Source organism: Juglans microcarpa x Juglans regia, chromosome 3D, assembly GCF_004785595.1.
Source record: "Juglans microcarpa x Juglans regia isolate MS1-56 chromosome 3D, Jm3101_v1.0, whole genome shotgun sequence".
NCBI classification, from domain to species: Eukaryota; Viridiplantae; Streptophyta; class Magnoliopsida; order Fagales; family Juglandaceae; genus Juglans; species Juglans microcarpa x Juglans regia.
The window spans coordinates 8,922,541-8,944,669 of record NC_054598.1 but is presented as its reverse complement, the minus strand read 5'-3'; the positions used below and the strand labels follow the sequence as shown (position 1 = coordinate 8,944,669).

The 22,129-nt window shown below is 32.6% G+C and overlaps 2 protein-coding genes across 2 annotated transcripts; both read left to right on the top strand.

Moving 5' to 3' along the window:
• Positions 1–14,211: 14,211 nt before the first annotated feature.
• LOC121256125 (flavonoid 3',5'-methyltransferase-like) lies at positions 14,212–17,359 on the top strand. The gene is made up of 5 exons (XM_041156777.1): positions 14,212–14,268; positions 14,994–15,079; positions 15,646–15,790; positions 15,913–16,044; positions 17,063–17,359. Exons 1-5 carry the CDS (start codon positions 14,212–14,214, stop codon positions 17,357–17,359), a joined length of 717 nt encoding a protein of 238 aa, XP_041012711.1.
• Positions 17,360–18,022: 663 nt separating this feature from the next.
• LOC121256126 (flavonoid 3',5'-methyltransferase-like) lies at positions 18,023–19,920 on the top strand. The gene is made up of 5 exons (XM_041156778.1): positions 18,023–18,073; positions 18,418–18,503; positions 18,710–18,854; positions 18,996–19,127; positions 19,627–19,920. The coding sequence occupies exons 1-5, from the start codon at positions 18,023–18,025 to the stop codon at positions 19,918–19,920; spliced, it is 708 nt and encodes a 235-aa protein (XP_041012712.1).
• The last annotated feature ends 2,209 nt before the right edge of the window (positions 19,921–22,129 follow it).

The following is a 22,129-nucleotide window of genomic DNA, read 5'->3' as shown; positions in this document are numbered from 1 at the left end:
CATCACAGCCTCTCCGCCAAGTAGGGGGTGGAACTTCGGCTACTCCCTCCCTCCCTCTGTCTGGCCTACGCCGAAACTGTCCATAGGTTTTTTTTCCCCAATTTTCTTTCGTTTTCCATCCATGCCTACACATCGTGCATGAGTCTTATGGGCCATTGCGCCATGGGGAATCTGACGCTACCACGCGCGGCACCATCGGGACCAGTGGCTTCAGTCTCTCAAATCCAACCTCTACCTTCTTTCCAAGAGTGGTGCTTGTGCTTCATGCACCTCCACAGCCAGTGACGGTCGTTCGCCAGTGAATCGACCTATCTTTCGGTTGCTACTTTTCTATATTCCTGCTTTCTCTAACCAAGGATTAAGATGAAGTGGTCGTGAAAGTCTTCTTCAGCCAGTCCAAACCAGCAAAATGCAGCACACAACAATAATACACTGTGACTTGTAGTCATAGTGTTATATTCTGTTTATCCAGTGGTCGACCCACGTTGGACTTGAGAAGGGCCATGGCACCCCCAAAACTTTTTGAAAACACAATATACCCCCTAAATTTTATACATAATTTTATAAATATAGAAAATGGCCCCCTCAAAAAACCTATAATCTCCATATGCTCTCTAGAATTTTATAAAATTTCAATATACCTAAAAATGTCTCTCTCTAGTTTTTTTCTTATAGTCCCCAAATTCTGTTTAATTTCTATATATTATTTATTTTCAAGGATGTGGCCTCTTCAAAATTGAACTTAAAACTAAGTTTAGGAGAAATAATAAGCTTATTAATATGGATCCCAAAATGTTTTGTTATACAATATTGAGCTTCTTAATATGGAATCCAAAGTGAAAATAAAAGAAAAATTATTTAAGATCAATGATCTATATTAAAAATAGTTGCAAGATTTTATTCTCTAGACTTCATTGAGCAAGAAAAGAATTTATTTAAACTTTCAATTATAGCATTATATGTTTAATGTGATGCGAAAATATCTAGATTTTGCATGAAATCTGATAAAATAGCTTACATACTAGAATAAAATATGACATTCTAAAAGATATCTTGATAGTTTATATGAATAAAATAAATTATAAATATTTCATTACAAAAATAATAATGGATGAACATTATTCCATGAAACATTATCGTCAGAATCTGAAACATATATTAAGTTGTGTTTTTAGAATTGTATTTCTACATGTACGTAGCAAATTACCGAGATATGTTTTCATATGTAGTTATGTTTTTATGATTTCTCGATCTCTTTTTAATTTACATAAGAGAAATGATGTTGGCAGTTTTAAAATGTGTGTCCCACCCACGCACTTTGAAAAAAGTAGGTTAAATCTATGACTCACATGGAAAATTTATTTTTTTTAATAGTGAATCTCATTCTTTTTTCAAAGGGAGTGCGTAGTACTTGCACACCCTATGACTGTATCTATTATTATTCTTTACATAAATATGTTACACTGTAGAAAATTTGGCCCCCTTGAAACAATTGTTGGTTCTGCCACTGTGTTTATTAGACTATGCTAAAACCACTTCAAGCGACTTTCCCTTTGTGGGAAATAGGTGTGAGCTAAATTTTTGGCTCTAGATCTCTCTTTTTTATTTTTCTTGTGTTGCTTTTATTTGTTTTGGGATGACTGTCAGGGGCTCTCATCCTATTGAATTTGATATCTTATAACCACTTAGTTTATCTATGAAATGCTTGCGTAGAAGAGAAAGAGAGAGAGAAGAAGAAGAAGAAGAAGAAGTTGATTTCCAGTTTCAATTGCTATGTTCTCTTTTTGTAGCATAAAATAGAATGATGCATGGGGTACTGGTAGATTCAAAACTTACGGGAATGCCCTCCTTTTGTAGAAATAATAAAAAAGATGATGAGAAATTGTGGATGCAAGCATTCCGGGTTGCACATACATGCTGCAAAAAGATATAATGCTGGAAAATGTAAATGCATTTTGGAAACTAAAAATTAAAAATAAAAAAAGAATTTTTTTGCAAGCACCAAATATCAAAATAAAATAGAGAACCAAGAATCTTAATGGCCTTAATATTGTTAGCTAAGACTTATTCACATAGCCAATTATTAGTTGAACGGGTAGTGATAGATTTACAACTTATTTATAATTTATAGACAACTTTAAATATAATAATATCTTTTAAAAATTTAAACACATCAAATCAAAAGTAAAAATCAAAATAAAATTTAAAATAATATTATTTTATTACATAGTTATAATAAACAAGTATTATTTCATTTGGAAATTAGCCTTAACTAAAATGAAAGTTAAATTCCATTGGAACCAAACTAAACCGAAACATATTTGTTAGAAATACTAGATCAAAGTACACAGCAGAAGCGATATTATCTCGTTTGAAATATTTTGGATTTAGTGCGGTTGTCTCACGAATTCTCCGTCGTAGTTGTTAGTCCACAATCTTCACATCAATAGTGGAGTATGCTACGTGGTAATACCATAGCAACACTCACATATTCTACAGCCTAGATGTCAAGACTAGAGAGAACTCTTTGAGAGAGAGATTTCTTGATGCAAGTCTCATTCACAAGGGGGGAGGGGCTATGTAAATAGCCCCTCTAAGCGTAACCCCCGGCTGGCCCTTAATGGCCAGCTATCAAGCCTCATGAAGTGGTTCTTAAACCACTTCATAACCTCCAATAGAAGGTGAAGAGGTGCCCACTATGGGTACCCCTTTCTCACATCTCCCACTCACACATAGTGGGCAAGACCTCATATCTGCATCCCTCAATATGTTCTCAATCTTGTTCATACTGGCAAATAGGCCGCACGACCATCGAGCACAGCTGTAAAAAAACGAGAGCATAATACCAAATCTCTCCAAGAGAAGACCATCATAGCAACATCCCTAAAAGTGTCTCGTTATACCCCGACTCATTTGGTCACATCAGACTAAGCATCCCTAATCCCTCTCAAGTCTAAATGACTCAGAGCAATGTTCAATCTCCATAAAACATGATCTACTCACAGCTATATTGCAACTCCCAAGAAGCAACATAACTTGCTGGCAATGAGTACACATCATTATCAATGTGTTACCAAATAGTCTTCCATTTGCCCTCATGCTATTTAGTTTCAGTTCAGTCGTTTTTCTAATAATGTCCCTTTAGATCGTATCATTCATGGTCATAGATAACATGCCAAAGTAGTAGACACTAAAACATCAACCTCGTGACATAGTCAAAGGTCTCCTAAGTGCATAAATAAATTAAGGTCATCAATTATGACATACAGGACTCACACGGTGAGGAAGTAAGGAACCATTCACTCACCTCTACTGTTGGTCGCAAAAGTATATGTAGTATGAAATACATGCTACGGTAGAATTCTCTTTTCAAAGAAAGAGCGAATATCTAATCTCAATTTACCGTACAGATCTTAGTCTAGTCGTTATCTCAGTGCTTAAGAGTCCATTGATTTGCTCGCTATCCAAAGTGCCAAAGAGATTCTCGTATCTAGCTAAACTACATGCTACATGGATTGTGGGTAACCATGCACAGTCCTATTAAATATGATGGACCTCATCTTAGCTTACACTAAGACGACATATATTTTGTGCCTTACAACTTATCCCTCTCTAGACAAGTACTGAATAACACATTGTCTCAAATTTGCTCGCTACTCCTTTGTAGCGCCAAAGGCGATCGCTTGTATGAGTGAGCCGATCTAAACCTGTCGATATACCTTTTTCACCATAACTCCTAAAGTTATGGTGAATGTGTGTGTTTACCTAAAATGCTTCCAATCACACCATATGATCATAGAACATACTAATATCATGTGCACGACAAGCAATACCATGAGGTAGAGAAAAATCACATGGTCATTTATAAATTATTAAACCACAACTCTCAAGTGGTGTTTAATGATCATTTCTCTCTATGCGCATTTTAATGTATAGTTTCTTTTCAAAACATGGTCCTATCAAGAGACTCTGCATTTACATATAAAAGTCCTTTGCATAACCATGAAGTCAGCGACGACTCATCGTGAATCTCATTTAGGTCAAACTTACAATATAAACCTTAGATTCTAGTCAGCAAGTCCAACTATAATTTTTAAGAATCTACAAGATGACCACAAATATCATTCATCAAACTTAATTTGTGACTTCAAGGTTTCATATAAATCTCTTGTACTGAACAAAAGCATGTGAGATAATCATAATTTATTTTTCATTAAGGGTAAAGTGATTAGAGCCTTTACCCCTAAAGACAATCATAATAGTCTAGTCATTACTTTTAACGACAATTGTACCACAAACTCACTTAATCAAGTAAGCCATATTTACCCTCTAACAAAATCTTAACCTTTAACTCCCATGAACAAACCATAATAGAAACACCAAATAGTATAGGCAAAACTAGATTATTTGGTATATTATCTATCTCATTAATTGTCTATGAATTTTGAACATGATCTCCTAGAAACTGTTTTTCTTGTAAACAGTTTCACAAGACATGAGCCCTGAGTTACTTTTCACAAATCCATGTTCATCACCTTGTAGTATGGAACACCTCTTATTAGGCGATAATTAATTATCTAAGACAACTAATTCACAATATCTCTTAGGATGACACTTTTCTAAGACTGTCAATAGCATTAAAAAAACTTCATTTTATTCAATAGGTCATTTAATATAAAAAACGACTAGATACATTGGGTATTTTTGAATAGAATGTTTGTTTAAACCACATGTAAACAACACTAGCATATTCATTTGTTTTTTGTACCAAAATAGTACTAGCAACAATTATGTGCTCAAAGTATTTCATGTCTAAACATCATAAAAACTAACCATCTAATTCTCCTATGAGAATCAATTATTTAACTCTTTCAAGAAAAGTTCCAATAAATATGCGATCAATAGCTATCTAAATGCAACTCAATTAGTGCTAAGAGATGGATCTATACCTCTATTAACTCCGCTTTTCCTTTGTCAATTAGATCAACAACCCCAGATTGGATCATATAAGTGAAGCGAATCTAAGATTCTATGTTGAAATTCCTACTATGTGAATTCAATACCTTTAGTGGACCCATATTACAAATATTTTCTTCTAATCTCTAAACGACAAGAGAATACTAATATAAAGCTACCACGCTATTTCTGAGCATCCTTATATTCTATGAATTTTTGGAGTCACTATCACTCAAATGTATACTTACACTAGTTGTTGAATTACTCCCATTATTTTCAACGATCTTTTATAAAAATAAAAAATAAAAATAAAAAAAGATTGAAAATGTTAGTGAAATGAAACATAATGTGGAATGAAACTTAATGAAATTTTCTTTCCAAAAATAAGTGTTTACAAAAATCTACAATTCCCCACCCTCGCCTAAAATATGAGTGATTTTCTTGATTCAACCAAAAAATATCAAACTTAGATCCTCTATATTTTTAATAGAATTCACGTTTGCACAAAATAGTCACTTAGCCATTCTCAAAGACAAGTGAACTCAAAATAAGGACGACAAATCAAAATTAAGGTTGCAATCCCATATTACATCAACCCAAGTGTAATGTAACAGTTGTTTTGTGCCATAATTATTTTTATCATATAACTCATACGATTTCAATTTTGAAAAAAATATTTTAACTGAAAAAATATATTTTCTTTAAAAAAAGTGAGTGGGTGCCCACTATGGGTACATTTTTCTTACAATATTAAAATTAAAGGAACTGCTAAGGTCAAGTCACCGAGAGGTGGTCTCGAGAGATCCCACCGATAGTGTAAGATCATTTTTTTTTGATTTTGTGTTTTTTTAAAGCATTTTTTTAAAAAAATTCATAAAATCATTAAAAAATACTTTCTTAACTATTAAGTTTTAAAAAAAATGGGCATAAACTTTTGGAACAAATTTTCGGTGAATTAAGAGAAAAAATCAAACTGGATCGGTTTTCTTAATACACGTCAGTTTTGCTTAAAAAATATTGAATCGAACCAGTCGGATTTGTTGAGAATCGAACCGATTTCAACCTGGCCTATTAGTGAGCTTGCAATTGTCTATGTTTTTTCAATAAATTCTATTATATATAATCATTGTGCATTCTATTAGGTTAAAATAATTATTTTAAATTAAATAAAATGATGCAACTGATCACAATAATAAAATATATAAAAATATATATATATATATATAAATGATTGTAAATCAAATTTTTATTTTCAATTCTTTTAAGATATTTATAGTACGGGCAGAGACGTGACATATGGGCAGGACTGCACCTCTCATGGCGATAAATGTAAGGGTTTTGTTAAATACAAACGAGTTCATGCACCATATCGTGTATCGATAATTTTTTTTATTTAAAAAAAATAAAAAAAAATTTTTGATAGAAAAAAAAATCTCCTATATCATAAAAATTATTTTTATTTTTAATTCACATTATTTCATTTAATATATATATTATATATTAATATTGATTTACGAATTGATACACAAATTTACTTACAATAAGATTTTTCTTAAATGTAATGGGCAGAGACGTGGCATATGGGAAAGGATCACGATTCATGACGTGGGGCCATGGAACACTGATGGTCGTGTGCTGGTAGCCGGGTAGAAGATAAGAGTGAAGAGAGCACAAACCAAGAGGGGATAAAAAGAGAGTCGCGGTGGATAGGCGTGCGGGGGAAAGTAGTCACGTGCAAAAAGAAACAAAAATAAATAAAAGTTGGTCGAGTCTTCAAAATTTTCTAAAGTTTATAAAGAGTTAGGCCCGTTTATTCAATTATTATAATTTTTTTAAATTTTTATATAAAATATAATAAATAATTTAATTTTTTCAAATTCTAAAATAATAATAATCACTACAACAAATTAAGTTTTTTCCTACGAGCTATTTTGTCACAATTAGTCCATATTTGTGTCGAAAATAATTTTTTCCTCCACTTCGAGTTGTAGTTGACTTTTCAAAATTATGTCCTAAAATATAGTATTAATCTTGCGAGCAAAATGTTCCTTGAAAATAAGAGTATTTCCGACAATTCTTTTTCTCGCAAAAATACAAACTTTCATCGTAAAAAGTATGCCAATCATGATTAACTGGGGTTGGATTATCTGTCGCGGTGGAAATGCTAGGAAATATGCATTTGTAACAAAAAAAATATTTCCGGCGATTTAATCGCTGAAAATAATCTTTTATTAAATAAATAAAAATACTAATAAAATAGTATCAGATCCTTATACCTAAAATACAAAAAATGTGAATAATATATTATGCATTTAAGTAGAGCTAATAGCAAAAGAATCCCAAAGTAAAACTAGAAAAACTTACAACTGCAGAAAAGTAAAACTATAAAAGTTTACAACTACATTTGACCATATTGACTAAGTATATATACAAAGCACTTCAAACAAAAAACTGGGTACAAGTGGATGTGAAAATCGTCCATGGATATTAACAAATGAAGATCATATTCATATATGTCAGAAGATATATGCTGAACTACAAAGCAACCCATCCAAAAGGTATATGCTGAACTACAAAGCAATCGATCAAAAAAATGACTATGGGTAGAGCCCTTAGAGTATGAGCATCATCAGCATCAATATAGCACAAAACTTGTAACGTTCCGTTCTCCAAGATCCGAAAAGTTAGCTCTTGTAACTTAAAATCATCTCTCATGATATGTTTATATACTTCAAATTCTCCATCAAAATAGAAATCTATTTATTCAAACTAAATATATATGTTCCTCCACTAGAACATCAAATAAATACTTCAATGAAGTAATTTAAAAACTTCATAAAAATTCAGAAATATTCATGACTCCAAATACCAAATAACATAAAATCATAAACCTACTAAAAAAGGATTCTCCAATAAAAACTTGTACCCTCTGGCACCATATTCCTTTATGATCATCAAACCTTACCAACACTTCCTACTCTTGGCTTCTAGCTGAGGTATCAAAATTATTTGAAAAATATTATGAAGATAATGAGTGAGTTATCAACAACTCAGTAAGCAGAGAACATATACTAGTATGTAAATATGAGTATTTACAGAATTCAGAATGTAAAACAAAATATTTACTTTCAAAATGCATAATCAGAAATATTTACTTTCAGAATGCAAAACCAAAACATGTTATCAAAAATATCATAGCGAAACTTTCAGAAAACAATCTTATTCAAAAATCCTTTGGCATATCAAAATCTGAGACCTCATCTTTATTATATCGGAATCACATCGGGACATATACCATATTTAACCCTCGTGGTAGGGTTATAAATCACAATTATAACCCGTAAATGAACCATATCTACTATTATCACACATGGTTGTGCCGTATACCATATTTAACAATCGTGGTAGGGTTATAAACCACAATTATAACCCGTAGAAGGGTTGTATCCACTATTATAACCCGTGGTTAGGACGTATCCATTGATATCACCCGTGGTTGGGCTGTATCCACTATTATCATTCGTGGTTAGGCCATATGCCAATATTATTACCCGTGGCTGGGTTGTATCCACTATTATCACCCGTGGTTGGGTCGTGTACCATGTTTAGCCCCCATAGTAGGGTTATAAACCACAATTATAACCCGTGGAAGGGCTGTATCTACTATTATAACCCGTGGTTGGCCCTTATCAGAACAGAATAGAACCATCAAAATCAGACTTTAATTAGAATACAAAATCAAAATTTCATGCCAAGGTTTTAAATGCCACATCATATCAAAAACCAAATACTGAACAGTTTCAGATAATTTCAATGTTCGAAATAAATAGAATAAAAAACATCTTCATGTATTCACAGTAAAACTTTTAGATCTCATGCATAGGAACATCTTTATTTCATCAAAACAAAACTTTCAAAAAAAAGAAAGACTCATTTGCTCTTTTCCATATCAGAAATAGAATGCACAAAAACTAGCTCATGTCTACACCAATCATGACAAAAATACTCGTCTCTTTCTTACGGATCTCATGAGTAATGCAGAGCAAATAACTGAGGCTATTTTCAGATTTCTTTCCAAAACAAACATGCATATTTTCAAAGTCAACCTCGTTTCATTTTCTTTTTTTGCAAAATCTAGTATAGGAACCTTGCTTACTTGAACTTCTTAGCCTTTTGAAAATTTCCTCAACAATGCCGAACAAATATTAATCGTCACCTATAAAATAGTTACGTAATTCCCGTAAATTTTCAATCGAACTCGTATTTCAATAATTAAGCCTAAGATGCTAAAATAACCTATTTTAATTCCTCAAAACCTAAATTCTCAAACCCTAAAAATATCATCACTTCCAAAATTCCTCAACATCTAATTTAATTTCTAAGAAAAGTATTAAATTCTAACTCATTTACTATTGAGGTCTAACAATAAAATATAAAACTAAATAACATAATTATATCAAAATCATTATAAGTAAAAAATCATAATTTTGGTTAAATCAAAAATGTTCTTTTAATTAAAATAGACTGAATTAGAATTATTCTTTTAATTAAAATAGACTGAATTAGAATTAAAGTGTTCAAAATAAAATTATACAGTTACTGTTTCTTTCTGAAATTAAATTATAAAAAACTAAAAAAGTAATGCTTAACAACATAATTTAAACCCCTTAAATATTTGCTGTAAAATAAAGTTGATGGACTATTTTGAAATAAACTGAGTGAACTTAAAAATATAAAGTTAAACAAATTAAACAAAACAGCCCAAACTCAAACAAAACATAGAGTAAACCAGACTCCACTGAGCAAGAGGAGCCGTGCACGGATCCTTACCATGAGGTTACGTGTGGTGGCGGTCTGGGTGGATCTCGACGGCGGCGAGGCTGGGAGCGGCGGCAGCTCACTGTGGGGGTGATAGAGAAAGTGATGAGAGAGACGGGAGTGGGGAAAGCACGGCGTGAGGGAGAGAAGGAACTCACCGTGAGAGGCGTGCGATGGACTGGGGGTGCCAGAAAGTCTTTGGCGGCGGCTCCTGTGGGATCCTGAAGTGGTGAGGTCTCGGTGACGATGGCTTGCAGCGGTTCAAGGTGGAGAAGATTTGTACTCTGTTTTCGGGAGTGAGGAACAGAGGCTTCGCGTGGCGTTGCTGTGTGTAGGAGTGGGATGGCTCACAGTGGTGCTAACCGTGCTGGGTTCGCGGTGGCTGGCACGGGGGCTGGGAGGTTTCCATCGTGCATGAGAGACTCGGCAGCGTTGGGTCATGAGGGGTTTTGTCGTGCATGAGACTTTGGTCACTGTGGTTGGGGGTTGCGACGTAGAATCTTGGCAGTGGGGCTTCCCTGTGGTGGTGAGGCTTGGCAGCGGCATGAGGCTTCCCGTTTGGGGTTGTTTCTATGGTGGAAAGGAGTGTGAAGCAGGAGAGATATGCCGCGGCTTGCTAGGGAAAGAAATGTGTAAGCGGCAACCCTAGTTTATCAAACTGATGAGCTGCCGTGAATGTAGTGGGGATACGACGTTCATGCCGTGGAGAAACGAACGTGAAGAGCAACCCTAGTGGAGGGAGGTTCTACGTGTAGGTGGTTGAAACCCTAGAAAAAATTAGGCAGAAGCGTGCATGGCGTGATCTCATCAGCTTGGGCTTTAGGGCTCGATACCTAAAAAAATAAAACCCCACTTGTTCTATACAATATTAACTGAATTAAACCTAAATATCAAACCTAATAAAGTCTATATTCCATCAATATAAATATTGGGCCCGTAACCTATTTCCAAAACTACTTGCTAAAACTCTAATGAGCTTTTCCTTCATAAAAAATTTCGAACACGAGTTTCGTGTTGGACTCAGATGTTACAAAAATATTAACCCAAACTTATGGCATCTATTGTACAAGGAGCAAAAAGAAACAAGTCATACCTCCCGATAACAATTTCTAGATAAGCGTAGGAAGTAATTTACTAACAATGACTAAATAGGATCACAACAGTACCCTATTTAATAAACTTTTCCTTAATATTAATCAATCATATGGATAGATGGCTAACTGGGATGATAAACAAAGAAAAAATAGTAAAACCTACTTACTAGTATTATTTTAACTTTGGTCAACAACTCTATAACAATTACAAAGAAGAAGGGCCAGAGGAAAAATGAGAAATAAGAAAAAAAGAACAGTGAGCTTGTCCTGAAATCAGATTTCCCTTAATGCTCTAAAGAAATCCATCTCATGTTCCATACTAAACAACTGAGAACAAGGCATATATCTAAACTGGATATATACAAAGGTTATAACATCAAAAGCATAGCAAGAAACAAGTAGCAGCTAGTACAAACTAAATAAAGAATATATATATCAACATGGACCTTAAACTAAGGGAATACAATCGAGAGAAGGACATCACTTTCCATGTGGTTTAGTGCATGACCACATTTTACCACCTTTGCGATGCATGTGGATACACAATCTAGAGGATTTTCACAGGATATACACAATAATTTGTCATTGCTGAAATCAAAACATAACTATTTGCATAAAATACACTAAAAAAAGAAATAAATATCTAAAGCTCAATCAGATATCTGAAAAACAAAATGGTGAGAAAATAACATAACTAATGTCTTTTTATGTGCACACCATAAAAAGAGTTGATCTCCAAATATCAAAATGTTCATCCATGATCGCATCAACGTCTTCTAGATCATTCAAGTTCTCATATTCAATGTATTCCACTTCAGAACTTCTGGTTTCTACTGTAGTATTAAAAATTTCATTACCATTAGTTTGAGGTGAAACAAGGGAGGCATAATTTTTCTTTTGGCATTCTTCAACATTTTCAACAGCATTCCCAATGAACTGCTTGGTAAAACTCATTTTACTATAGCTTTCATTCTTCTTCTCGGATCCAGCAGGTAGTGTATTAAGATCTCAAAGAGCTTTCCTTGACATTACTTCAGCCTAGGATTTTGGAACAAAAAGTAATGGCTTTCATCAAAGCAATCCTAAAACGCAAAAATCTCTTAAAATTCAATAACCAACAACCATTGCACAAACTTTTAATCCAATTAATAAAACCGTCATAAATCTCAAGCAATTATAGCTATATATACATCCCCCCCAAATAAACATTGTATCAAATGCAAAGCAAAACAGATTTTCCATAACTAAACCTGACGTGGGGATCTGTTGGTTTCACGAGCGTGCCACATGGTCTAGTGATGAAAATCGCCTCCAACTATGGTATTCTAAAACCCAAAAAACTCCTCATGTGAAAGCAAAGAAATGAGGAAGAGAAATCTGTGTGTGTGCACATTTAAACAGAGGGGATGTGAGAGCCTCACAACGTGCATGAGTAAGACGGAGAGTGATTGAGAAAACTTACCATAGGCCGACACTTCCAGTGAGGAGAACCTAACGGTGACCACAAACTCAATACCCACACTGTCGTACATCAAAAAATACCCCAATCACACCAATTAGTTAGAGAGAGAGAGAGAGAGAGAGAGAAATTAGAGATCAAGTGTGTGCAAAAAGAGAAGAAGTGAGGGCTTGTGTGTGCGTGTGTGAGAGTGAAATCAGATCAGAGAGTGAGAGGGTTTGAGAGAAAAGCTTATTGGCATCGATGAGGGCCATTAACAACGACACTTGACAGTGGATACATACAACGGGGTGGCAGAGGGATGCCGCAGTTTAGCTCTCAAGGTGAGAAAGCCTCAACGGCGACCACAATCTCACAACCCACAAGCTTGGTGGAGATAGCCATCGGCGAGGAGATTCTGGGGACCCATAAAATCGTAACATTAACGGAGATGAAGGGAAAAATTTTATTGCTTGTGGAAGAGGGAGATTATGAGAGTGGCTCGATCTGTTGAGCGGGAAGTTTAAAGTGCGAAGAAATATACGCGGGTCATGTAAATTTTTTGTCACCAACCAATTCCATCATTAATGAATGCATATGTCACTGTAAAAAAAAATATCTGCAAATTTTTTTTTCTGATGATCTTCATTTTGTGGGAAAAAGTCTTTAATTTTCACAGATTGCAACTCGTGACAAATAAGATGGTCCAATATAATTATTTGCGGCGAGAATTTTCTGACCATGTGAATTTGGTAACAAAACGTAATTATTTCCTACCAAATAATATTCACAGGAACTGTAAATTTTTTGTCACCAACCAATTCCGTCACTAACGAATGCATAAATCACTGTAAAAAAAAATTATCTGCAAACTTTTTATGATGATCTTAATTTTGTAGGAAAAAGTCTTATTTTCACAAATTGTAACTCGTGACAAATAAAATAGTTCAATATAATTATTTGCGGCAAGAATTTTCTGACCACATGAATTTGGTGGTAAAACATAATTGTTTGCTACCAAATAGTATTTAAGGGAAAAATTTTATCCTAAAAACTACTATTTGTTGTAGTGAATATTAAAAAATAATATTCTAATATATAATATTTTATTCAACTTTTAACTTTTATCTCAAGTCATCCTATTTTAACTCACTATCCAAATGACACCTTAGATAGTTAATCTTAAGATATATGTATAGATATATATATATATATATATATATATATATATTTAAATATAATAAAGAATCGTATTATGGTATCAAGCGAGATATAAGAGAGTTTTAGCAATGGCCGTCCTCCGCTTATAGCTAGGTGTGGTTTGGATAGTGAGTTGAAATGAGGTGAAAGTTAAAAATTAAATAAAATATTATTATAATATTATTTTTTAATATTATTATTGTTTTAAGATTTAAAAAAGTTGAATTGTTTATTATATTTGGTGTGAGAATTTAAAAAAATTGTAATGATAATATGAGATAAGATGAAACACTTACATTATCCAATCAGAAACTAGACTGAGCTTACGTGCAGACCGATAGCCATATCTGGGTTGGTCTTGGTGTTCCACTACTGCACGATTGCTGACTTGTAGTTATGGTTAAATAATTATTAGGGTAGTTCCTATAAAAATAATAATAATAATTATTAGGGTAGTTGAGTGGAGAGCGGGGGTTGAAGCCTGAAGAGTTGAGAGGGAGGTGGAAACGAGAGGACTGTCAGGTTCGATGGAGGTTGGAGATCAGCGACTCGTGAGTCATCATTAGGGGACTCGGTAGTTGCTATATATATGTGTGTGTGTGTAATGAACTACATCCATACTTGTCAAGTCATATCCTTACGTACTTGTATGTGCTTATATAGAACGAAGCCTTGAAAAACTTTTCCAGATCATCATATATACACATGGCAACTGCAAGAGAGAATCAGAGAAGCATCCTCCAAAGTCAAGCTCTTTTGAAGGTAATTAGTTTCCTTGGTGTAATTTTCTTATATTATAATAAATTAAGAGTAACCTCAAAACAGAACAATTCCAAAACAGAACAATTCGATTTTTTTTTTCTCCTTATTGTCTTGTCATTCTACGTACATTGTCGAATATATAAAAATGCAGAACGCGCGCAGTCTACGAGTTAAGGTATGCACTTCCTGGGAAAAAAGCGTTCCGGCCGATCTCCGATAATTTAATGCCAGGGATAAAACAGTTCCGGAGTACTAGGGGTGAGAGATTCCTACAATTAATACCCTTTACAGCAAATATATATCTTGCATAAAAACATAATCTAAATATTTACAATGGTTCTGAAAATATTGTCCGGACTCATATTCCTTAACAAAATTGAGGAAAACATCTTAATTAATAAAAAAATATTTTTGGAGATAATTAAAGGCAATATTCCTTAACATCCCTATCTTCCAAGTTCCATATCTTCGAAAAAGAAAGTTATATGAACAAATGTCTTAGACCCAAAAAAGAGATAAGAGGGCATTAGTTTGTTTCCAGATAAAAAAGAGATAGATCAGGACATTCCTTAGAGGAGGATTGATCATGAATGTGTTGATCCTAATACATTAGATCGGTTCTTTAAAGAAGGATTCTTGATGATCTTCATTCGTGTGTATCTCAGAATGGCTAGAATTCAACAGAAAAATGATAATATATATATGCCTTTAATTATTTGTGACAGTACATTCTCGAATCAAGTGCCTACCCCAGGGAGTCCGAGCATTTGAAGCAACTCAGAGAGGCCACACTCGCGAAATATCCATATTGGTAGGTTAAAAAGTATGAATAATGATATATACAATTAGTTCCAAATGTATAAATTCTGAGTAAACTTTTTTGTAAAAAAAATGGATCTTATTATGAAAAATCTGTGTGAAATTTTTTTTTTTATCCACTTTTTTACAAAAGGCTTGCACAAGATTTGTGTATTTAGAATTTTTCCCTATTATTACTCAAAAGTATATATTATATTTCTCTCACACAGTGTAAATTAAGGTTATTTGAGACGCGGTTTAATTGATCATCTGCCTTTTATAAATTTGCTCTATCATATCTTCGTCTCTAATATATATAGTTTTTTTAAAGAATAGTGCTACAGTTACAAATTAGAGATCTTACACAAAAGTAATATCACAAATTGACGTGGCTTCATGTGATCCGTCAAATCTGCTTTATAATAAAAGTAACTTTACAATCTGACAAACCATAACAAATCAAATTATCAGTTTGTAAAATTACTTTTATATAATCATTTTGTGGCTAGAATATTTCTCTTTTTTAAATATACTTCATACTAGTACTCTTGAGTTGTGTTCATGATATACAACGTACAGGAGTGTGATGAGTGTGCCAGTCGATGAAGGTCTCCTCCTCTCAATGTTTCTGAAGACAATGAACGCGAAGAAGACAATAGAGATTGGAGTCTTTACTGGTTATTCTCTTCTTGGTACTGCTCTAGCTCTACCTGCTGATGGCAAGGTACTAATTAATTAGTGTCGATACTGTTTTTTTCTCTTTTTCCTTTTTTGTCTTCTTGAATTGTAACTTTATATGAAATGAGCATATTAAATAAAAGGTAGAGTTTTTGATCATGTTCGCAGATAATAGCTGTTGATCCAGACAAGGAAGCATATGAGGTTGGACTGCCATTTATTCAGAAGGCTGGAGTGGAGCACAAGATTAGCTTCATCCAATCAGATGCATTCTTAGTTCTAAATGATCTGATTGCCACCGTAATTTTCTAGTATAATACATCATGAAGCGATGAGGATCGAAGTCCTTATATATAAATTAATACTTATTGCTATATGAATTAAGCCATGTTTTAAATGATTGTCATGTATCTTTTCTACAGTAGAATTATGGATGATGGATGAGCACGGAATAGCTTCTCTTTTGCAAAGTTTTTTTCCTCTAGCAACAAAATCTTGTGTTATTTATTAATTTATATATATATATATATATATATATATATATATATATATATATATATATATATAGTCCGTATGGAGCTAGTAATATAGACAGAGCATGTGGACACTACTGCATATATGTTAGAGTCCACATTATTCCTAAGTAACATTTAATGCTGTGCATGGATCAGAATTCACGTCATATATCTATCTTCCTTTGAATTATAACAAGTACATAGGTAAAAGAATTGTAAAAAGTCTAAATCTATTTATTAAAAGAAATGATTGTTGCAGTCGTGAATACGCAAGTACCGTATAATTATTTTGAAAAAAGTAAATAAATATGGGATTTACATATATAAAAAAAATTTAATTTTTTTAATAGTAGATCCCACTCTTTCTTAAAATTAATTTTTTAATAGTAAACCTCACTCTTTTTTAATAGCGGACCCTACTCTTTTTTAATAATAAATCTCACTATTAAAATTAATTTTTTAATAATAGATCTCACTCTTTTAACCTCACACTTATTGATCACCCCAATAAGTGTTTCAGATTTGTTTCATGAGTAAAAAGTCATGAGTAACTTTTTACTCCGGCCGGCCACTTCAGCAAATTATCAGATGATCATTAATTCAAGAGTACTATTAACATGATATATATATATAGGCTGCATGCATGTATCTACATGGTTGAAATTTTCACGTCCCTTCCAAGATTGTTGTTAGTAGTAGTACTACTACTGCTTGTTGGCGATCTATATATACTCCGGCCTGGCCTTAATTAGCATATCATATATAGCAATTAAGTACGACCTTGCATGATAATTAAAATGCAGGGCAAAGAAGAAGGGACATTTGATTTTGCGTTTGTGGATGCTGACAAGGAAGACTACATCAAATATCACGAGCTGCTTTTGAAACTGGTTAAGATTGGTGGAATAATTGCGTACAACAATAGTACCTTATGGTTTGGGTCGGTGGCACTCTCTGAGAATGATGAGATGGAGGAATTTATGAGGAAAGGCAGAAAATATTTGATTGAGTTGAACAACTTTCTAGCAAATGACCCTCGTGTGGAATCATCTCTCGTTTCCATCGGTGACGGCCTTACCCTCTGCAGGCGTCTATTTTAATTAGACGTCAAACCCACCACCCAATTTGAAGTGATCCTTTCGTACTCGGAAATAACTACGTACGTAGTATAAACAGTCTTTCTTAAATAATATTCTTATGCTTGCATGCATCACATATCAGTATGCATGCATGCATGCATGTCATGTACTGCTCAATATTTAGACTGATCGTCATCGGACCGTACGTGTGGTATTTGTTGGCTTCATGTAATCAATTGATTCGATATTGGATTATATATTTTATATATATATATATATATATATATATATTTATAAACCAGAAACTTGTACGCGTACATACACTTTTTAAAATAAAAATACAACAAATGACATTCAAGTACGTACTTAATTCAACAGCGCTAGCAGATTTGACAAAACAACATATATATTATGTACGTACTAAAATAATAGCGAGTGATGCAAATAATGCAATCTTGTCGTAGAGTTCCACGTACACAGTACTTAGACTTGGTGGAATTTCAACATGGCAATCCGAGCGAACTGCTTCATGTATTGGTGATTTTAAGCCACAAACTCCACACGCAAGTCCGAGTCATTTGGCAATGGGATCGTATCTAGCTAGGATTAATAAACTATATAATGTACTACGTACGTACGTAGATCAATTTCGTAGCACATGTGAATATTTTTTCGGTTTCAGCTATGGGAATAACAAAAGAGAAGACCGTCCTCAAAAGCCAAGCCCTTCAAAAGGTTTGTCCTTAATTAATCTTGATCTTCATTGTCATGTATAATATCTGATCACTATGAGTACACTATGCCGGCTGGACTTCCATCGAAAATTATTTATTAGAGTAATGCTATATATATTATAGGTATTATATATATACGATGTGCTTCGAAGCATTAATTCACCCATCAAAAGTTAAAAAGGAAGTTAAATTAATATTGATTACATTATTGGTAACTCACAAATCATATATATTGAGTTTATAAGATTTTAATTTGTAGCAAAATTTAGTTGTAACAAGTAATATTTTAGCATTTTCGGATTGATAAATGATAATATTTCTGGTATATATATATATAACGTACAGTACATTTTCGAAACAAGTGCTTACCCTAGAGAGTCCGAGCATTTGAAGGAACTCAGAGAGGCCACAGTCAAGAAATATCAAGCTCGGTACGTAGGTTAATTAATTTTGCCAATTATATATTTCTCTGCACTCAGTATATACGTACTAATTAATATCTAAGGCTATTTAATTATTAGATCGACATGTTTAAGCATTTTAATTTGCTCTGCATCGTTATTAATTACTATAATAATTATTAGTATTTTGTATTTAATTACCTATTGATTGTGCACATATATGTATGGATAATTAGGAGTGTGATGAATGTGCCAGTGGATGAAGGTCTATTCCTCTCGATGCTTTTGAAGATAATGAACGCGAAGAAAACAATAGAGGTCGGAGTCTTCACCGGTTATTCTCTTCTTAGTACTGCTCTAGCACTGCCGGCTGATGGCAAGGTCGCAGGACGTTTAATTAATTAGTGTTATTTTTCTTGTTAATTTTGCTAGTTATTGATCTTGCTAATTGGCATCTAATTATTGTTTTATATCAATTGAGCATTTGAAATAACTTTGGATCATGTTCATTTTAATTTGCAGATACTAGCTGTTGATGTGAGCAGGGAAGCGTATGAGGTTGGATTGCCATTTATTCGGAAGGCTGGAGTGGAGCAAAAGATTAACTTCATTGAATCAAATGCCTCCTCACTTCTAAATGATCTAATCGCCAATGTAAGTTTCCAACATAATACTACATGAGGTATATATGCTAAGGGAATTAAGTCCTTGCAATTTAATTATTCATTTTTATCTTTTGAAAATTAAGTCATTAATTAATAACATGTCGGATACCACTTGGTCAATACAAACATCTATGCTGTTGGAATATTATGCTCTTCATTTTACTTGGAATTGATAGTATTCATTAAGTGGAAATTTTATAAAAGTAAACTAACAAACTGATGTGTATTCATGTAATTACAATCCGACGTACTACATCAAACTACGTCAGTTTGTTTTTGTTGAATTCATTTATGATTAAAGTATAATTTCTCTAGCGTAAAATATAAGATATTACATTTAAGATATCATGCCGATCGAGTCTAGTCGTTATTGCTCGACCATCATGCAATAAGCCACTCTCTCTTACATGAATCGGGACACAATATCCCATGTTTTACTCTTGTCATTATTTTATGTGTTGCATACATTTGACCTCCATAAAATGCAGGGCAAAGAAGAGGGGACCTTTGATTTTGCATTTGTGGATGCTGACAAGGAAGGCTACATCAAGTATCACGAGCTGCTTCTAAAACTGGTTAAGATTGGTGGAATAATTGCTTACGATAATACCTTATGGTTTGGGTCAGTAGTACTCTCTGAGGATGATGAGATGGAAGAATCTTTCAGGAAAGAAAGAAAATATATCATGGAGCTGAACAACTTTCTAGCAACAGACTCTCGTATCGAATCATCTCTTGTTTCAATTGGGGATGGCCTTACCCTTTGCAGGCGTCTCTATTAGAGAAATCGCCATGATTTTAAGTTCTTAACTCCTTATTACATTAGCAGCATACTTGGAAAAAAAAAAACTTTATGTTTCCAAAATGATTGCAGTACTTTCTTTTCTTCATTGCAACGACAAGTAGTTTTATAATTATGGATCCAATTTTTGCAAGTCCAAAGGAGAATGACTTGTTAGTCCAGCCCAAACTCAGATCTTCTTCTACATAGAAATCTCTTTGTAATGTGATCTTCAAACTTAGGCCCATTTAAATATAAAAATACTCTCAACCCATCTCATCTTATTATTATAACTTTTTCAGATTTTCATACAAAATTTAATAAACAATTCAATTTTTTCAAATCTCAAAACAATAATAATATTAAAAAATAATATTCTAACAATATTTTATTCAACTCATCTAAAACCATATAATCTCATCTCACTCTCCAAACTAACCCAGTTCAAGGCATAAGTTATATTTACATATTTAAGACTTCGTTTGGAACCTAAACTCATCTCAACTCATCATTACAACTTTTTCAAATCTCAACACAAAATATAATAAACAATTCAACTTTTTCAAATTTTAAAATAATAATAATAATAATAATAATAATACAAAATAATATTCTAACAATATTTTATCATTTCAACTCAACTCAACTCAGTTCAACATTCAAACGCAACCTTAATATCTGGACTTGAAGTATTAGATAATAATATTTTTGTAGTTTAAGTGCATTTTAGAGATCCTTTTGAACCTGATCTTAATTTGGAAAATTAGATGTGTTTGATTGTTGAAATCAACTCAATTCATTTTAAATTAATTATTAAAAAAATTAATTAATTATTATATTTTATATGAAAATTTGTAAAAATTATAATAATTAAAAAAAATAAAATAAATTGAGATGCGTGATACCTCCCCAAATTGCAGTTTTCCATTCATTAATGAAAGCTACTAAAAAGCAACCAAAACCTTGGAAAATTAGGAAAAAAAAAATCTCAAAACAATATTCGAGAGACAGAAAATTAAGCACTGTAATTAATGGACGACAACATTGTTGGGTAGGACTTTTCCCAACACCTCACGTGACGTTATTTGTTTTAGCATATTTGTCATTTGGATTTAAAGATAAATTGAAATGTATTATGAATAATAATAAGATAGATTATGAATAATAATAAAATTTATAAATTAAAATTAATAAATAATAATAAAATAAATTGAGATAAATTAAAATAAATTGTAAATACAAATCAGACCCTTTGACAAGACGGCAAATATTAACGCTGTTTTGACATTTTAACATCGTTCTAAAATAAGAGTTTCCCGGCAGTTGGAATATAATTATTAACTCTTGATTGTCTTTACGACCGAGCAAGTACCACCAAACAACCTTTTATATCGCAACAAACAACCTTTTATAACGCAACGTCAATAGTGATTTTGATTTAGAGACGAGTTAAATAGTTTGTGAATAATAAAATAAAAATTAAATTATTTATTATATTTTATATAAGAATTTAGAAAAGTTATTTTGAGATTTAAAAAAATTAAAATGTTTATTATATTTTATGTAAAAATTTAAAAAAATATATTAAATAAATGAGATGAATTGAAATTAGTTGAAATGAATTTTAAATTCAAACATCTCTCGTTCCTCTAATTATTAATTGTCCAATCTAATTAAAAAAAAAAATCTTATTGCAGCTCTTATAATAATGCTGGCCAAAATTACAATTTCACCGCTCATTTCCGAACTGATCTTTTGACAAACTACAATGATCTGATAAAGATACCAAATTATTTCCCCATCATGATCCAAATCACTTCTCCAGCAAGGGTGGCTAGCTGTCACACGTTTAATTAGCTTTCAAGTCCTACCCATAATTTTAAACAAAAATAAAGACATCCTTTAAAAAAAATAAAGATTATGGGTGTGTTTGGTAAGTGAGGTACTCTCATTACTATTCTTTATTTTATTATTAATTTTTACCTTTTTTTTACTATTTATTACTTTTCACCTATTTTTTAATATTTTATTATTACTTTTTCACTACTATTTATAAATATTCTCAACACTTCTCAAGTATTCTCACTATCCAAACTAAGCTTATGTATCTTCATGGACTAATGATCGATATTGAAAAGTGTTCCAGTCAATATTGATCGATACATTTTATCGATGTACTAAACATTTTCTAAAAAAAATACAAAAATACA